Genomic DNA, 15,841 nt, shown 5'->3' with positions numbered 1-15,841 from the left:
TCTCTCCCTCCCTCCTCCCCCTCCTCCCTCCCTCCTCCCCTCCCTCTTTCTTTCTTTCTCTCCCTCTTTCTTTCTCTCTCTCTCTTTCTTTCTTTCTTCCTTTCTTAAGATAGAGTCTTGCATAGCACAGACTGAGCCTCAAATTAACTGTGCGACCTAGGCTAACACTGACCTCCTGGTTCTCTTCCTTCCACCTGTGCAGTACTGGCCTTGCAGATGTGCACTGTGACTTCCAACTTCAAATTATGCTTTAGAATGCTCTATTTTTCAGCAGTGGAAGTCACAGAAATTGTTAGGTGACAGTCAATGAAATGAGAAAGGAGATGCTAAGCTGGGGAGGGATCTTCAGAGACTAGCTCCCCATGTAGTGATTTGAGAAGAAAATGAAAGGGGATCCACATACAAGCAGAATGACTCCTGGGGTTAATAGTGGACATTCTTAACAATGTGATGCGCAAGAGAAAAAGGGGTGATTGGTTCTTATTTTTGGAGTAACTCACATGGAAGCATTCAAAAGATAGTTTGGCATTTGAGTCCCTAACTGAATGGATCATCATGTCTGAAGATGAGGAGTTTTAGCCCTGCTCTGCAGATCAGACCAAGCGGCTGAAATAAGCTAAATGAATACACAATGTGAGAAGACGGCTTGAGTTACTGTTGTCGCAGAGCCGGAGGAGCGAGGCTGGAGGTTCCAGAGCAGTTCAATGCACAGTAGTATGAATGGCCACAGGAATCTCCAAATGGAAAGGATCAGCGCTCTTCTTAGCTGTGCCCTCTACTCTCTACCCCGTGTTCAGCTTTTCCAGGATGCTCTGGTTTCTGATGTTGCAGTTATTGCAGTGGACTGGATTGCAAGGCACCTCTACTTTGCATTGAAAGCATCTCAAGATGGAACACAGATATTCAGAATTGATCTTGAATACAAGGTGAAATCTCCTAGGGAGCTGAAGATTTGCAAAAGGCGTTCAGCAATAATTTCTTTCGCCGTATATCCCCTTTTAAGGTATGAATATCTTTATTATGATGAAATAGATATATATATTGATGTGATATCTTTGTTTACTATTAGAAGCTAATAAAGGGGAAATAAGATGCTTTAAGGCTCATGGTTAACTTTTCTTTTAGTTTTGTAAGAGCGTGTTATGTAACTTATTCTGACATCGAGCTGGCTATGTAGCCACTGATGACCTGAATTCCCTCCTATTGTTCCTATCTCAGCTCTCAGGCACTGGGGTTGCATGGTTGGGAGATATATTAATTTACTATAAATAATTCTGAGCCAAGTTTGGTAATCCATATGTGTCATCCCCATTACTCAGAAGTCAGAGGCAGGAACATTGTGGGTTCAAGGCCAACCACAGTGATTTAGTAACACCTCCCCCAACTCAAAATCTAGAAAATGAGAGTAAGAAACAAGGCTCAGAGATAGAATTCTCATGGAGGCTCCATAAACTTAAATATAAATATCCCATAAACATAAATATCCCAAACCAACAATTAAGATTATAATTGTAATGCATGTTGAAAATTTGACTAGCCTGCAGATGGGCTAATTGCCAGAAGGAAAGCCATAGCAAATTTTTAATCAGTGAATTTTATAACAGCTGCAGGTGATAAAAGCAGGAAGTAGATGGAGACAAAGACAGCACAGGTGGCCAGATGGACAGCACAGGTGGCCAGCAGCTGTGGTTGAGCTAAAGCTCTTCTAGGTCCATCCATCTTCATAAAATTTCTATCTCTATAATGTAGTCTTAGGACCTCCATTCAGCAACTGAGTACCAATTTCCTAGCTTGGAGAGGATATTTTTATTTGTGCCATAAGCATGGAAATAGACCGTTTTGAAAACTAGGTTGCTTATTGCCCTTAAAAAACAGAAATGGGAAGAGGGTGGAAAAATATGAAAATATATTTAGAATTTATAGCCATTGATGGCCACTGAAGGTGCTCAGACCACGAGTTCAAGGTCTATAGAGCCCAGCGCTTTGGCTGTAATATGCTATTAAAAAAAAAAACAAAACATTGGGCAACATTGAGTTGAACTTCTTGTGACCTCTTCCATCTCAGAAGGAAGTTATTTTATATTTGGACATGTTTACTGCCAAGGTTTCATCTGTCCTCTCATTATATGTGAAATCTTCATTGCTAACTCCTATTTGAAGTGACATATTTTCCTCATTAAATTAAAGGGATTTCTTCCCCCACCCCTTCCTTACAGTCGCTTGTATTGGACAGAAGTTTCAGATCTGGGCCATCGGATGTTCTACTGCAGTATTAGCAATCACACGTTGCACCACGTTCTACAACCCAAGGCCTCAAACCCAAGTGGAAGGAGCCAATGTTCTTGTAATGTGATGGAATCTGAGTTAGGTGGAGCAATGACTGTTGATACCTCTGACCCAAACAGACCACGGATATACTTTACCAAAGGGCAAGAGATCTGGGCCATGGATCTGGAAGGATGTCAATGCTGGAAAATCACTATGGTGCCTGCCATCCTTGGTAATGTGCTGATGCATGCATATATCTTTTAAAAATAGGTTTCCTCTTTTAAAAATAGGTTTCAAGTATCCCAGGGTGGCCAAAAATGTACTCGATAGCCAAGGATGCCCTTGAACTTCTGTGCTCGGCACTTTTCTGTGAAACCTCACTCTCCTGGCACAGGGCGCGCTTCCTGTACCAGGCCGTCAGGAGTCTGGATCAATATCCTAGGAGTTGAGCAGACACACACACACACACACACACACACACACACACACACACAGAGATCGGATCATTTGCCCAAAGGGTAAATGTCAATCTTTATTCAGCACAAGTAGGCTTATATACTTGGAGGCAAGAGGACGAGAGCCCCCTCCCACCTGGAAGTGAGAAGAGGGGTGTTGACCGCTTGGCACCAGCAGCCTGAGCCTCCATGCAGGGGGTATCGAGCTGGGAACCCTGACAGACAGGTGGGAGGAGATTTAGGGCGCCTGTGAGGACCTTCTTAGCAGGTGAAATTATCATAGCAATGACAGAAACAAGACTTAGAACTAATTCCCCTGGCAGAATGAGCAGGGGAAGCTGAGCTGGTTAGTGTAAACAATTCTTGCATCCTGTGTTTTGGCCTCGAGGAACAGGGAAGACAGGGCCCTACACTTCTGTTCTTCTTTCTTTTACCTCCTAAATGCTTGGATTTCAGATGTGTGTCACCAGGTTTAGTTTTATGAAGTGCTGGCTATTAAACCCAGTGGTGTGTGCTAGGCAGTCTCAGCTGAGCTATATCCCAGCATGTGTATCCTCATTTATTACAGCAGTTCTTCCCATCCATTAGAAAGAACTTTCAAGGGAAGGGGAGATGGCACAGTTAGTAAAGAGCTTGCTGTAGAAAAACAAGGACCAGAGTTTGAATCACTAGTACCCACTTAAAAAGTAGATGTTGATGCACACCTGTAATCCAAGCAGTGGGGAGGTGGAGACAGGACAATCCCCTCCAGTCTAACAGAAGTGATAAACTCTGGGTTTATAAAATTTTATCCCACAACTACCAATTAAAATTATAATCTTATCTTGGCATGGTGGCACATGCTTTTAACTCCAGTGCTTGGGAGGCAGAGGCAGGCAGATCTCTGTGAGTTCAAGGCCAGCTTGGCCTATATTGTAACTTCCAGAACAGCCAGGGCTACATAGAAAGACCCCGTCTAAAAACAGCACCAACAACACCAAACCAAACCAAACCAATCCAAAAGAACAAACAAACTATAATCTTAATCCTCATTGAAAATTTGATTAACCTAGAGATCAGCTAGTTACTAGAAGAAAACCCATAGTGAATTGAGCCTGGGCCTCTACATATACACATAAGTGCATGCTCATGTATACATACATGAAGCCAGCACTTCATAAAAGTAAACCTGTTGACACATCTGTAATTCAAGCACTTAGGAGGTACTTAGGAGGTAAAATAAAGAAGATAAGAAGTTCAAGGTAATCCTTGGATATTGAGTGAATCATGTACATACAATGTACATACATGAGAATGTACACACTCTCTCTCACACACACACACATATTAAGACCTATACACAAAACAAAAAAGGATTATTGCAGGTTTGGACACATTGACCAATCAGTGAAATGCTTTCCTTGAAACTGTGAAGACCTGAGTTTGGGTTGCTAGTGCATGGTGACACACATCTGTAATGCCACAATGGCGTGATGATGACAGACACAGGGGAGTCACTGGAAGGCCACTTGTCATCCACTATAACCTATCTGGTCAGGTTACAGACCAAATGCACTCTATCACAAAGTTGGAAGACACCGAAGGATGATGGCACTTGAAACTAGTATCATATATTTGCAGTTCTTACCACATCAAAAGACCACAGTTTGTTCTGCACACATAGCTAAGCCAGATGTCTTTCATCTGTTGACTTTATAAAACTGATTTTTCAGTTTGAATTTAGGAATTTTGTTTCATTATATGACCATTTTTTTTCTTGATGTGGTTGTGATAGTTTTGAATTTCAAGCCTATATCTAAACCCATTCGTGAAAGTGAAAAATAATATATAATCTATAATATGATAAGGCTTGGTGTTATGCATTTCTTCCAAGCCATTGATGCAAATATTGAGCAAGGCCATGAGTCTTGTATGTGCCATCTGTTGTTGATGGTTTTATGCTGTTTAATTTAAAGTAAGAGAGACAGATTTACTTTTTCCCATTTATTATAATTTTGTATGTTTAAACAATGTTTTTTGATCATATCTCCCTTCAACTCCCTCCTCCCACCTCTCCAAGGCACCCCAAAATAGCCTCCTCCTCCCTTCATAATTACTGAGCCCAACTAATGCTGCTTGTTGGGAGGCTGGATCTTGTGTAAGCAGCCATAGCTTCAGTGAGCACATGCAGTGTTCAAGTTATTGCCAGAAGACTGCATTTCACAGCCCTCTTCCTCCAGCTCTTTTGTTCCTTTTGTCCCTCTTTCTTGGTTACTGTGGGACAATGGTCTTGGACCCTGTAAAGATTTGTCGCTTGTATTGGTTTAATAAAATGCTGATTGGCCAGTACCCAGGCAGGAAGTATAGGCAGGGTGACCAGAATAGGAGAATTCTGGGAAGAAGAAAGGTTCAGTCTGTAGCCATCACCCAGACCCAGAGGAAGCAAGATAAAAGGTACCAAGCCATGTGACTAAGACAGACAAGAATTATGGGTTAATTTAAGAAGTAAGAGTTAGTTAATAAGAAGCCTGAGCTAACAAGCCAACCAGTTTATAATTAATGGAGGCCTCTGTGTGTTTCTTTGGGACTGAATGGCTGAGGGACCAGGTGCGACAGAAACCTCTGTCAAGACTTGATGTTTCCTGAGTTGAGTGAATGAGTGTGTGTGTGTGTGTGTGTGTGTGTGTGTGTGTGTTTGTGTGCGTGTGTGTTAGGGCGTTCAATATTAACTCATTCTTACCACTTTGACAGTGGTAAAGTCTCTGCATTAACTGCTGCCTACTGCATATAGAGACTTCTCTGGCAAAGGCTGTGGGAAGCACTAACCTATGGGTATAAACAGAAATTTATTTAGAAGCAGTTTGACAACACGTCTATTTAGCAAAACAAAGATGTCGGAACCAGTCAAACTGTCAAACATGCCAGAAAAGGGGAGTGAGGACTGAGAAAAGAAAGAGACGAAAGAAGAAGGAGTCAGGAAGGTTCTCAGTGAGTACTGTAGTGGCCTTTAATTTAGTTTTCATCGTCCTTTTATACCCAAAGCGTAAAGGGGAGGGCAAAAGACTTCCTTACCTGTTGGAAGTCTTTACAAGGAACAAACAAGTATAATCACTTCCTTAATACTCAAAACATCTAGTAACCACACCCTTTGTTAAAAATCCTGTTATTTGGTCTTGAGGAACAAGATGTCTAGTAGTCACACCTTTGGTCAAACATCTTGTTATGTGGCCTTGACAAGCTTGACCTCTGACCTTAAGCCAAGATGGAGATAGAGTCACTGTGGGCTCCCACACAAAGGAAGACATTTACTCGCAGAGACCTAAGACTTTCTGGCTGTGGCCTTTGAGCAGGTTAACAGTACCAGGCATGGATTCCTTCCTCTGGAGCAGGCCGCAGATCCATTCAGAAAGGGTTGATTACCCCATAACCTTTGTGCCACTGTGGTAGCATTAGAGTGTTCAGGGTGCCCTCTTGGGCAATACAATGAAAGGCTCTCCCTCAACCCTAGTGGCCTGCATAGCACCTTCAGTGCTACGAGAGCTAGCCAACAGGGCACTGGTTTGATTCCTCTATGTTTCCTAACCTAAGTGTCTGTTGTCTTCAACAGCAGAATCTTACTATCTGGTCCTGGTATACAATCAAGAGCAACGACAATTGTCTGTGTTATTTTTTGGGTGTTCGCTAACTTGTAGGAATGTATATCATGTCGGAGGCAGGTTTTTAGACTCACTCTGCTCTTAATTAACCTGTGGCTGTGAGCAGTGTATTCAAATAGAACCGGTAATGACAGTGTTTACTTTGACTTCACTGGGACGGTCCAGAAACAAAATGAGGAAACATTAGTGAGCCAAATGCCATATAATAATCACTTTCATATTGTAATATTTAAAAGTTAGCAGTTTTCCTGTAGAAAAAATAACTTTATATATTATTTAGAGGGGAAAACTTAAGATGTCTAATTTTACATCATTTGATTTCTTTATCCTTTAATTTTTTTTCTTTGGCTTGAATCAACAGGAAAAAGAATTGTTAGCTTAACAGTGGACGGAGAATTTGTGTATTGGATCATTGCAATAAAGGACAGCACACAGATTTATCAAGCAGAGAAGGGAAGTGGGGCTGTGGTCTCCCAGGTGAAGGCCCCTGGGAGCAAGCATATCTTGGCCTACAGCTCAGTTCTGCAGCCTTTTCCAGGTAACAGAGTTGTCCTGACAACACGCTCATCTCCTTCTCCAAGGCTGTCTGTCTCTTCAGTGTCTGTGTTAGGCTCTTGCTTCTGCCCCACACTCTGTCAGCATGCCTTCTGTTTACCCGGGAACATAAATGCACACAGCTTGGTCTGCAGTAGGCAGCATTAGATGTGGGACTCCATGATCTGTTCTCTCCTCCTGTCCTTCATCTCTTCTGTCTGTTGTAGACCTTTGGGTGATGTCAAAAGCATTGCATAAAGCCTCCGCTGTCTTTCAAGGCAAGTGTTGTGTTTTTGAACTATGTATTATGCATTCAATATGGTAAGTAGACTGGACTTTTAAGACTATTAAAAGAAGCTGTTTAGAAAGAAGGAAAAGGGCTTGGGTCAGAAACTCAGCCCAATATAATGAAGGAAGAGAGGCAGAGAAGCAAGTAGTCGAGGGAAAAATGAATGAATGTCTTTCTTAGTTCACAATGATAGCAACAGGCAATTTTATTGCTCATGTGTGTGTGTGTGCTTGTACATGTGTGTGTATGTTTTATATCTACTTCACTTGTCTTTCATCTTGTATAGAAGATAAAGAGCACATTGACTGGGAAGAGAGAAATAACAATGGGTTCTTCTCCAGGCAACATGACCACTGATAGAAAGAATCTGGAAGATCTGGCAAAAGTCTCCCAGTATATGATAATATATTATCATTTCCCCAATGAAATACTTGTATATAAGTCTAACAAAATATGTACAAGACCTATATGAAAAATTCTACAAAATTCTGGTGGGTTGGGAGTGCCTGAAGAAAAGTGAAATAACTGGCCAGAGAGTCCACATTCATGAATATGTAGTTAAGATCTCACTTTCCCCAGTTTGACACATAGATTCAAAGCAGTCTCCTCAGAATCCAGGAAACAATCTATGGGCATTGACAAACAAATTCACAACAGAAGCTTACATAATATCAAAGGGAAAGAATAAAGTTACAAGCATGAGTTGACCTGAAGACCTTCCACAAAGTTACCACAATCTAGGCCATTTATCATTGAGAGACAAATAAGTCGTAACCCAACTGGAGACCTTGGAAAGAGACCCTCATAAATATAGCCAAGGGTTTGACAGGGGGACAAATGTAAAACAATGCTGAAAGTGTAATATTTATAACAAATAATGTTGGGGGAAAGAGCCTTATAATCATTACAAAATTGGCTAACAATGAAGTACAAACCTAAAGGTAAAATATTTGGAGCTGTGAAGTTATGAAAAGATGTGGAGAGAACACACACGCATGGAAGGCAGTAAAAGAAACCAAACTGAACAGGTCTCCTATTATATGATTCTGCTGGCATAACGTTCCCCAAATGTAGAAACCACGGCCATGGTTGTGTGGTTAGTTTTTTTCAACTTGACACAAACTGGAGTCACCTGGAAAGAGAGAGCTTCCTCTGAGGAATTATTTCCACCAGACTGGCCCATGGGGCATTTCTTTTTTTTTCTCCTTTTATTGAAAACAGTACCGCTCCAACCCCATATACTATTTCCTGATTTCTCTTTCTCCTTCATCTAGGCTTCCCAGCTTCTCCCCACATCCGCTCTGCTCCCCTCGGTAGTCACCCCTGTTTGTTGTAGGTGGGCACAACCTCCTGTAGGTGGTGCCATCCCTAGACAGGTGGGTCTGGCGAGAAGCAAGCAAGCAGGACAGGGAGCCAGAGAAAGCCATGTCCCGTGATGAGTTTTTGCTTTCAGTTTCTGACTTGGTATTCCCAAACAACGTGCTGTAACTTCGAAGCTGAATAAACCCTTTCTTTCCCAAGTTGGTTTGGGTCAGGGTTTTTCACAACAGTTGAGAAATAAACGGAGACAGGCTGTGGTGAAATCAGTGGTGCCCAGGGGAGGAGGAAAGAAGGGATAAAGAGGTGGAGCGCACAGTACATTCAGGGCAGTGCAATAACTCTGTGTGAGACTATTAGAGTGGGTTCACATCCTAAGACATTTTCTAACTCATCAAATAGACAGCCAGGCAGAGAAGCCTGATGTAAGCTGTGGCCTTTAGGTAATTCTGTGTTCCTGTAGGCGCATTGATTGTCAAACAGGTGGTGCTTTGATGATTGGTAATGGAAAGTCTATGCATGCACTGGGACATATGTGAGAGGCCTTTCCAGTTTTATATCAATTTCACTGTGAACCCCAAACAGTACTAGAAAATAATGCTGGTTAGGAAAACAACATGAAATCCCTGTTTGATGCTAAATAACAGCTCCAATGCATTCCTAACAGCAGAGGTCCTAAGGGTAGCATGAGTTTTTATTACAGAAACTCATTACAGTATAAGATGCAGTCATCAGCTTGGGAAGAAAAGCTGTCTTTACCACACTGCAGTTCCTTTTGGGAAGGGGACTTTACCTCCATCTGCTGGAGATTTTAGGGAATTACCAGTTTCTTTGCTCCTGAGACTTCAAAAATCATAGGATTTGAAAACTGGAAGAATGGAAGGGAGGAGGGGAAGGAGGGAGGAAAAGAGAGAGGAAATCTTTCCTTCTGTACCAAATGACATTTCCAACATTTCAATATGCCTTCCATATTATTTGAATAAAAATAAGTAACATAAATTATTGAGGCAATTTTCACTCATTTTTTCCTAATATGGGTATCCCATTTTTCATCTAGACCAGACGTCAACACAAGTGAACAGCATCTTGTAACTGGAGTGGCCCATTCTGTCACATTAGTGATACTGTCCTCCTCCAAATCCTTCCAGTGTCCTCAAAGTTATACTCACACGTCCCAGGAATCCAGAGTGTGAGTCTAACTGAGCAGTCTTTGTAATGCTCTGGAATTCATAACTAGACCCACCACACCAGTATAATTTTCCATAAACATTCCCTACATCTTATGATTGATGATCTACAACATTTATTTGAAATGCGGAGTGTGAGGAGCTATAACGGTATGCAAATATTTGTGAACTAGGTAATTATCTCTGTAAAGAACTGGAGTCACCTTCCCAAGGAAGTGAGGGACTGGGCTTGATCAAATATTTGGTGCATAGACATTTCTCTCAAGTTTCTTAGATGCAAAGGATGCATTCATCGCTTGAAAATATTGATTAGTAAAAATTGCAGTAAAACTCGTCCTTCTGGAACACTGGGACAAGGCTGGTCTGAATCAGAAGATTTGCATTCTGCTGGTGGATAAGAAAGAAAACATTCACCCCAAACTGTGTCTAATGCCATGGTGGAAGAAAACGGGTGTATGGTGGGGACTCTGTCTGAGACAATGCTCTCACCTGCATTAGGGCATAAACAGGGCTTCCGAGGAGATATAAAGCATGGGGAAGGTCATCTGAGACTGTGGAGGGAGTCTGCACCAGGGAATAGACACGTGACAACCTAGCACAGTATAGTCATACCAAAGAGTTTCACAATAGCCCAGAATGGAGTATAACGAAGGTTTATTTATTTGGGGATAAACTCACTGTAAGGGTAGTGTTCTGCACTCCTCTGAGTGTGCTGGGAACTGGAACCGAGTCCAACAGCAAAGAGGGCTGTACACGCTTTTTATCTGCCTTTATAGCACATGAGACCACACTTGAAGTGGGCTGGTATCTTAAAGGCTATTGGCTGAAGGAGTTCCCACAACACCATAGCTTGCAGACAGTGCAATGTGACCGGAGTGAAGTATAACTTTGCATAGTCAAAAGGCAAGATAGAACAGTAGACAGGAGATGTGTTGCAAACTCTGATAGACAGCAGGCCATGGAACTGTGTAAGGTGGTTTAGGTTTCAGATAAAATCACATTTGCAGTGCTTGACGTGTTGCACAGTGATGCTGTATTTTAGAAGACATTTACATGGTACCTGCCAGGTGAATAGATCGGAAATTATAGCCAGCTGTATATGACAGAAACATAATTTTAGTGGCCGCAATGATGTGATGATTAGTTTATGTCATTTTGACACAGAGTCACCTGGGGGAAGGGAGCTTCAATTCAAGGGATCTGGGGAATTGTCTCTATCAGACTGGCTTTTGGATGTGTCTATGGGAGCATTTTCTTGACTGATGATTGATGTGATAGGGCCCAGTCCACTATGGGTGATACCTCCCTTGGGCAGGTGGTCCTGGACTGTATAAGAAAGCAGGCTGAGTAAGCCATGATGAGCAAGCCATTAAGCAGCATTCTTCCATGGCCTCTGCTCAAGTTCCTGCTTCCAGGTTCCTGTTTCCATTTCCTGCTCTGGCTTCCCTCAGTGACCAATGTCAGTGACAAAGTGGAAGCAGAGGTAATCCCCCCTTTAGCTCCAAATTATTTTTGGCCAGTGTTATATCACAGCAGCAGAGAAGCAGACTAACACAGAAATTGGCAGCTGAGAGTGAGATGTGTTTCTGATGCAATTGGCCATGTTTTTCTTTTGTTGGAGGGGACTATTGGGGTATTTTGGAATTTGGGCTAGAAAAGGCCATTGACTGCTCAGCTCCTATTGTACTGCCCTGGCAGAGAGGTGTAGTTTAGCAGAGGTGAGAATGAACCACAGCATACAACAAACCCACATGGGAGTTTATTGATAGAGACATAAAAGGTGGGTTCATGACAGTCCACTCGTGTGTAAGAGAGCAAGGGAAAGGCAGAGCTTGCTTATAAAGAAGCATGCATACAGAGCCTTACACATCCACACAATGCGTGATGTACCCACATAGCACATGACATAATGATGTGTAAGGCCCCCAGGCTGACTAAGTATTTGCCTGACAAGAGCATGCGCACCTGTAAGACTCTGAGGTCAGCTAGGTATTTGCCTGCGTGCTGGCAAAGCATCCTGCCAGCTGACGGGGGCCACGGGCCAGAATAACACCTGAATCCTAATAAGAGGTGCAGGTGATGGAGGCCTGCTTTGTGAAGTTTCAAAGGGAAGCAAAGACTCTATCGTGTGATAGTCTTGAGTTAAGAATCTGTGGAACAGAAGCCTTTGCTTTTCTAGGGTAATGGATGCTAGTCAGCTGGTGCAGAATAGGCAACCGTGACTAACAAGAGACCAGTCTCACAGAGATGAAATCTAGGGAGCATTTCCTTGGGGTCAGCACACAGAAACTGTTGCCCAGTTGTATTCATCTCAAGTTGCCACCAAGCTTGGCAATGTGTGACTTCCATGCAGTACTGGCATTTGGCGGCATGAGAACTGCAGGACTGAAGGGATCACGAACTGCTGAGGCATGGTACCATGTAACACAGAGAGACCAGGGATGCTGCTGGCAGAGGTGCAGCCTTAGCAGGTGTGGAGACTTTAGCGTATTGGAGATGCCAGGGCTGGTAAAACCACCAAGGACGGAGGCAGACGTAGGATGGAGCTGGCCTGACCCTGTGTGTGTGCTATGGATGGTAGAGCCAGAGAGGCAGAGCTTTTCAAACCCTTTGGAGCCAGAAGAGTGAGTGAGTCCTGGACACTGGACATTGAACTGCAGGAGTTGATCTACTGGATGGAGGAGTGAGTCCTGGATGCTGGACCTTGACTGAGCTATAGGAGTTGATTTACTGCTGGATATTGGGTTTTGCTTGATATAACTGTTTTTATGACCTGGTTCTTCCCTTTTGGAGTATTTGAGTTGTTTGGATTTTGAAGTCCAAACTGACCTAGAGCTATTTTTATTTTAATGTTTTTATTAGCATATATTAATTGTATATAATGATGGGTTGCCTTGTGGCATTTTCATACATGTGCATAACATATTTTGATCACACCCATTTCCTTCTCCCAGTCTTAATCTTGCCTTCTTCTTCCACCTAATCACCTTGTAACATGAAGGGGCCTGCTTGTTTGTGTTTCTCTCCTGTTCGGTTCCCACAGCTGTTTAGCCCCAAAGAAAATTCACATAGAGATCTCTATAAGTTATAAAGCTGATGGGCCCATTAGCTCAGGTTACTTATTTGTTCTTGTAGCTTATATTAACCCATTATTCTGATCATATGTTAGCCATGTGGCTCAGTACCTTTTTTAGTGGGGCAGATCACATCTTGCTGCTTTAGTGATTTGGGCAGGAGTGGGAGGAATGAACTTCCTCCTTCCCAGAATTCTCCTGTTCTCCTTGTATCATTTCTACTTCCTGTCTGGTTTTCCCGCCTATACTTCCTGCCTGGCCAATCAGCGTTTACTTAAAACATGATTGACAGAATACAGACAATTCTCCCACACCACTCCCCCCTTTTTTTTAAACAAAGGAAAATATTCATAGTCCATTTTTTTTGAATGTGGGCGTGGTATTTTAGGCTACTTCCAGTTGGTTGGGGGCGCTGATAATCTTATGGGAACCTAAAAAAATTTAGAGTTATTATCAAGTCCTGTGAGTCTTGATCATCTTAGGCAGCAGTCTTGAACTTGTTCTGGATGAAGAACTCAGACAACTGGGCCATCTATTTCTGTCGAGATTTCTTAGGTGGTCTTTGATCAAAGCTGATTTTTCTTAACTCTGAATAAATTCACAGCCTCTCGTTTTCTGTGGAAACAAAAGCAAAACCTCTTCTCCAAAGTAACATACCTTTTGACTTTTGTAGCATTTATAAGAAAATATCTTTTAGTAGCTGTTGTTTCTTTCTCAGCATTTAAACAATTTAAGGAGAGCATAATAGCATACAGTATCAAGATTCTCTCTGTATTTTTTATCTTTACATGGCTTTATTTTAACCTCTATTTTTTTATTTTTACTTTTACTTTTTGAGACAGGTTCTCTGTATATTTTTATCCTGGAATAAATCTGTAGACCAGGCTGTCCTTGAACTCATAGAAATCTGTCTGTCTCTGCCTCCCAGGGAAATCCTACTGGTGTGTGCCACCACAACCCCCTATTGTTACATCACCTTCTACTAGTTAATATGATTTTTAAAAAAGTTTATTTATTTGCTACTATTTGTGTGTGTGTGTGTGACTGTGTGTGTGCACGTGCGTGCGTGTGTATACACACATGTAAATACAAGTATATGCTTGCCATGGGTGGGTATGTGGAGGTCAGAGAACAATCTTTAGGAGTTTTTCTCTTCTTCTACTGTGGGTTCTGGGGAGCCAACTCAGGCTGTCAGGTTTGTAGCAAATACCCTTACCCAGCATGCCATCTGGCCCAACCCCGTCCTCTATTTTCTACTTTCATGTTTTTTTAGTTTATTTTGTTTTTTCTTTTTCTTGTTTTACTCTTTTTTCTTTCTTTCTTTCTTTCTTTCTTTCTTTCTTTCTTTCTTTCTTTCTTTCTTTCTTTCCTTCCTTCCTTTCTTCCCTCCCTCCCTCCCTCTCCTCCCTCCCTCCCTCCTTCCTTCCTTCCTTCCTTCCTTCCTTCCTTTCTTTTCTTTTTTTCAACTGGATTCCTCTGTGTAGCTTTGGAGTCTGTCCTGAAATTCACTCTGTAGACCAGACTGACCCCAAACTCACAGAGATCTGCTTGACTCTGCCTTCCAAGTGCTGGGATTAAAGCTGGGTAGTGGCGTGCACCGCTACCACCCAGCTTTGTTCGTTTTTTGTAACCTAATGTATTTCATTAGCATTATTTACAGTTATGTGAGTCAGAGTTTGTTTACAGAAGCATGTGTACTTATCAGTGATCATATTACCAAAAAATATGGTCTCTCTGGAGACCAGGCTGGCTTCAAACTCTAGAGATCAGCCTGCTTCTGCCTCCTGAGTGCTGGAATTCAAGGCATGTGCCGCCACTGCCTAAAATGTCTCTTTCTCATCAACCACTATTTGCATATAAATCCTTAAAGAGACCCTATGCCCCTCTCCCACTTTAGTGACAGAGTGTTGACTTGTCAAATTTTGTGGCAATCTCATGCATTTAGTCACTGCCACAGTGAGTTTAAGAGTGTAATAGCTTGTCATACACAGAAGTTTGCATCAAACCCTTGACCCTCTGTGCCTTTGTCTCCTGAGTGCTAACACTGCAAGCATGTGCCACCATCCAGCCAGCCTCAAACTTTGCTAGCATGTCTTTGAATAAGTTATTACAAGATCGCTCCTGCTCCCAGTGACGTGATGGCTGCATTCTCTGCAGGAGGAAGGCGAGGGACAGGGATGTCTTAGAGCAAATTTGCCCTTTGTTATCAGTGAGACAAACACCACTTTGGAAGGTTCACGGGACAGACATCTGCCAAGATTGTGTTTCATGATTGTCCCAGCTGCAACTGAACTTCAGAAAATGAGTTTTCTTCTGGGTATGCTTTCCTAAACAGCATCACACATGTGAACGTGGAGAAAACTAGGAGGATCCAGGATAGATTACCACAGTCAGGGTCAGAAGACACGCCATTTTTGCTTTCTCAAAGTGGATATGATACCAAAAGCATTTCGAATTTATCATTTCAGATCAAAGTTTTGTATACTCTGCCAACTTGTTTATAACACTTGCTGTTACCATTGTTAGATAAAGTTTTTTTTATTCTTTCTGTACATATGTGTCTTTTTTCTTATTATTTTAGATAAAGCATATCTGTCTTTAGCTTCAGACATGGTAGAGACAACTATATTGAATGCCTCAAACACCAGCCTCACACTCAAATTGCCTCCAGTCAAGACAAATCTCACATGGCATGGCATCACTAGCTCCACACCAACATACCTGGTCTACTATACAGAAGCTAATAGGACAAACAACCACAACAAGAAACACAGAATGCTGGTAAGCCTGGAACTTGTTGCTTTTGTTTTTATAGAATATGCTTTCCTGACGTAGCCCTGTCAACCATGTGTTCTGACAGAGATGCCTATTTTAAAACTTCTTCCAGTCAACAATTGATCAATATATATATTGATATATATGTATGCACATAATATATATATGTATATATACACTATATATATGCATACACATGTAGTATCTATTCTTCTTGTCAGGAAGTGAGTTAGATATAGGGATATTTACTAACACTAGATATGGGTTGTTACAGTAACTGTTTCTTGTTTGGTCCCCTCCTTGATTG

General features: G+C 42.0%; 1 protein-coding gene across 4 annotated transcripts in view; it reads left to right on the top strand.

Moving 5' to 3' along the window:
* Positions 1-15,841, top strand: part of Ros1 (ROS proto-oncogene 1, receptor tyrosine kinase) — a 131,582-nt gene that overhangs the window by 64,208 nt on the left and 51,533 nt on the right. For all 4 annotated transcript variants that reach the window (XM_087910994.1, XM_087910983.1, XM_087911003.1 and 1 more), the window contains 4 exons: positions 798-1,003; positions 2,217-2,500; positions 6,720-6,896; positions 15,341-15,540. In XM_087910994.1, the coding sequence (XP_087767120.1) occupies positions 798-1,003; positions 2,217-2,500; positions 6,720-6,896; positions 15,341-15,540 (867 nt within the window). The remainder of the gene's footprint in view (positions 1-797; positions 1,004-2,216; positions 2,501-6,719; positions 6,897-15,340; positions 15,541-15,841) is intronic.

The sequence above is a fragment of the Myodes glareolus genome, chromosome 1, assembly GCF_982192425.1.
Source record: "Myodes glareolus chromosome 1, mMyoGla1.1, whole genome shotgun sequence".
Classification (NCBI taxonomy): domain Eukaryota; kingdom Metazoa; phylum Chordata; class Mammalia; order Rodentia; family Cricetidae; genus Myodes; species Myodes glareolus.
This window is presented reverse-complemented; position numbering and strand designations above follow the sequence as displayed.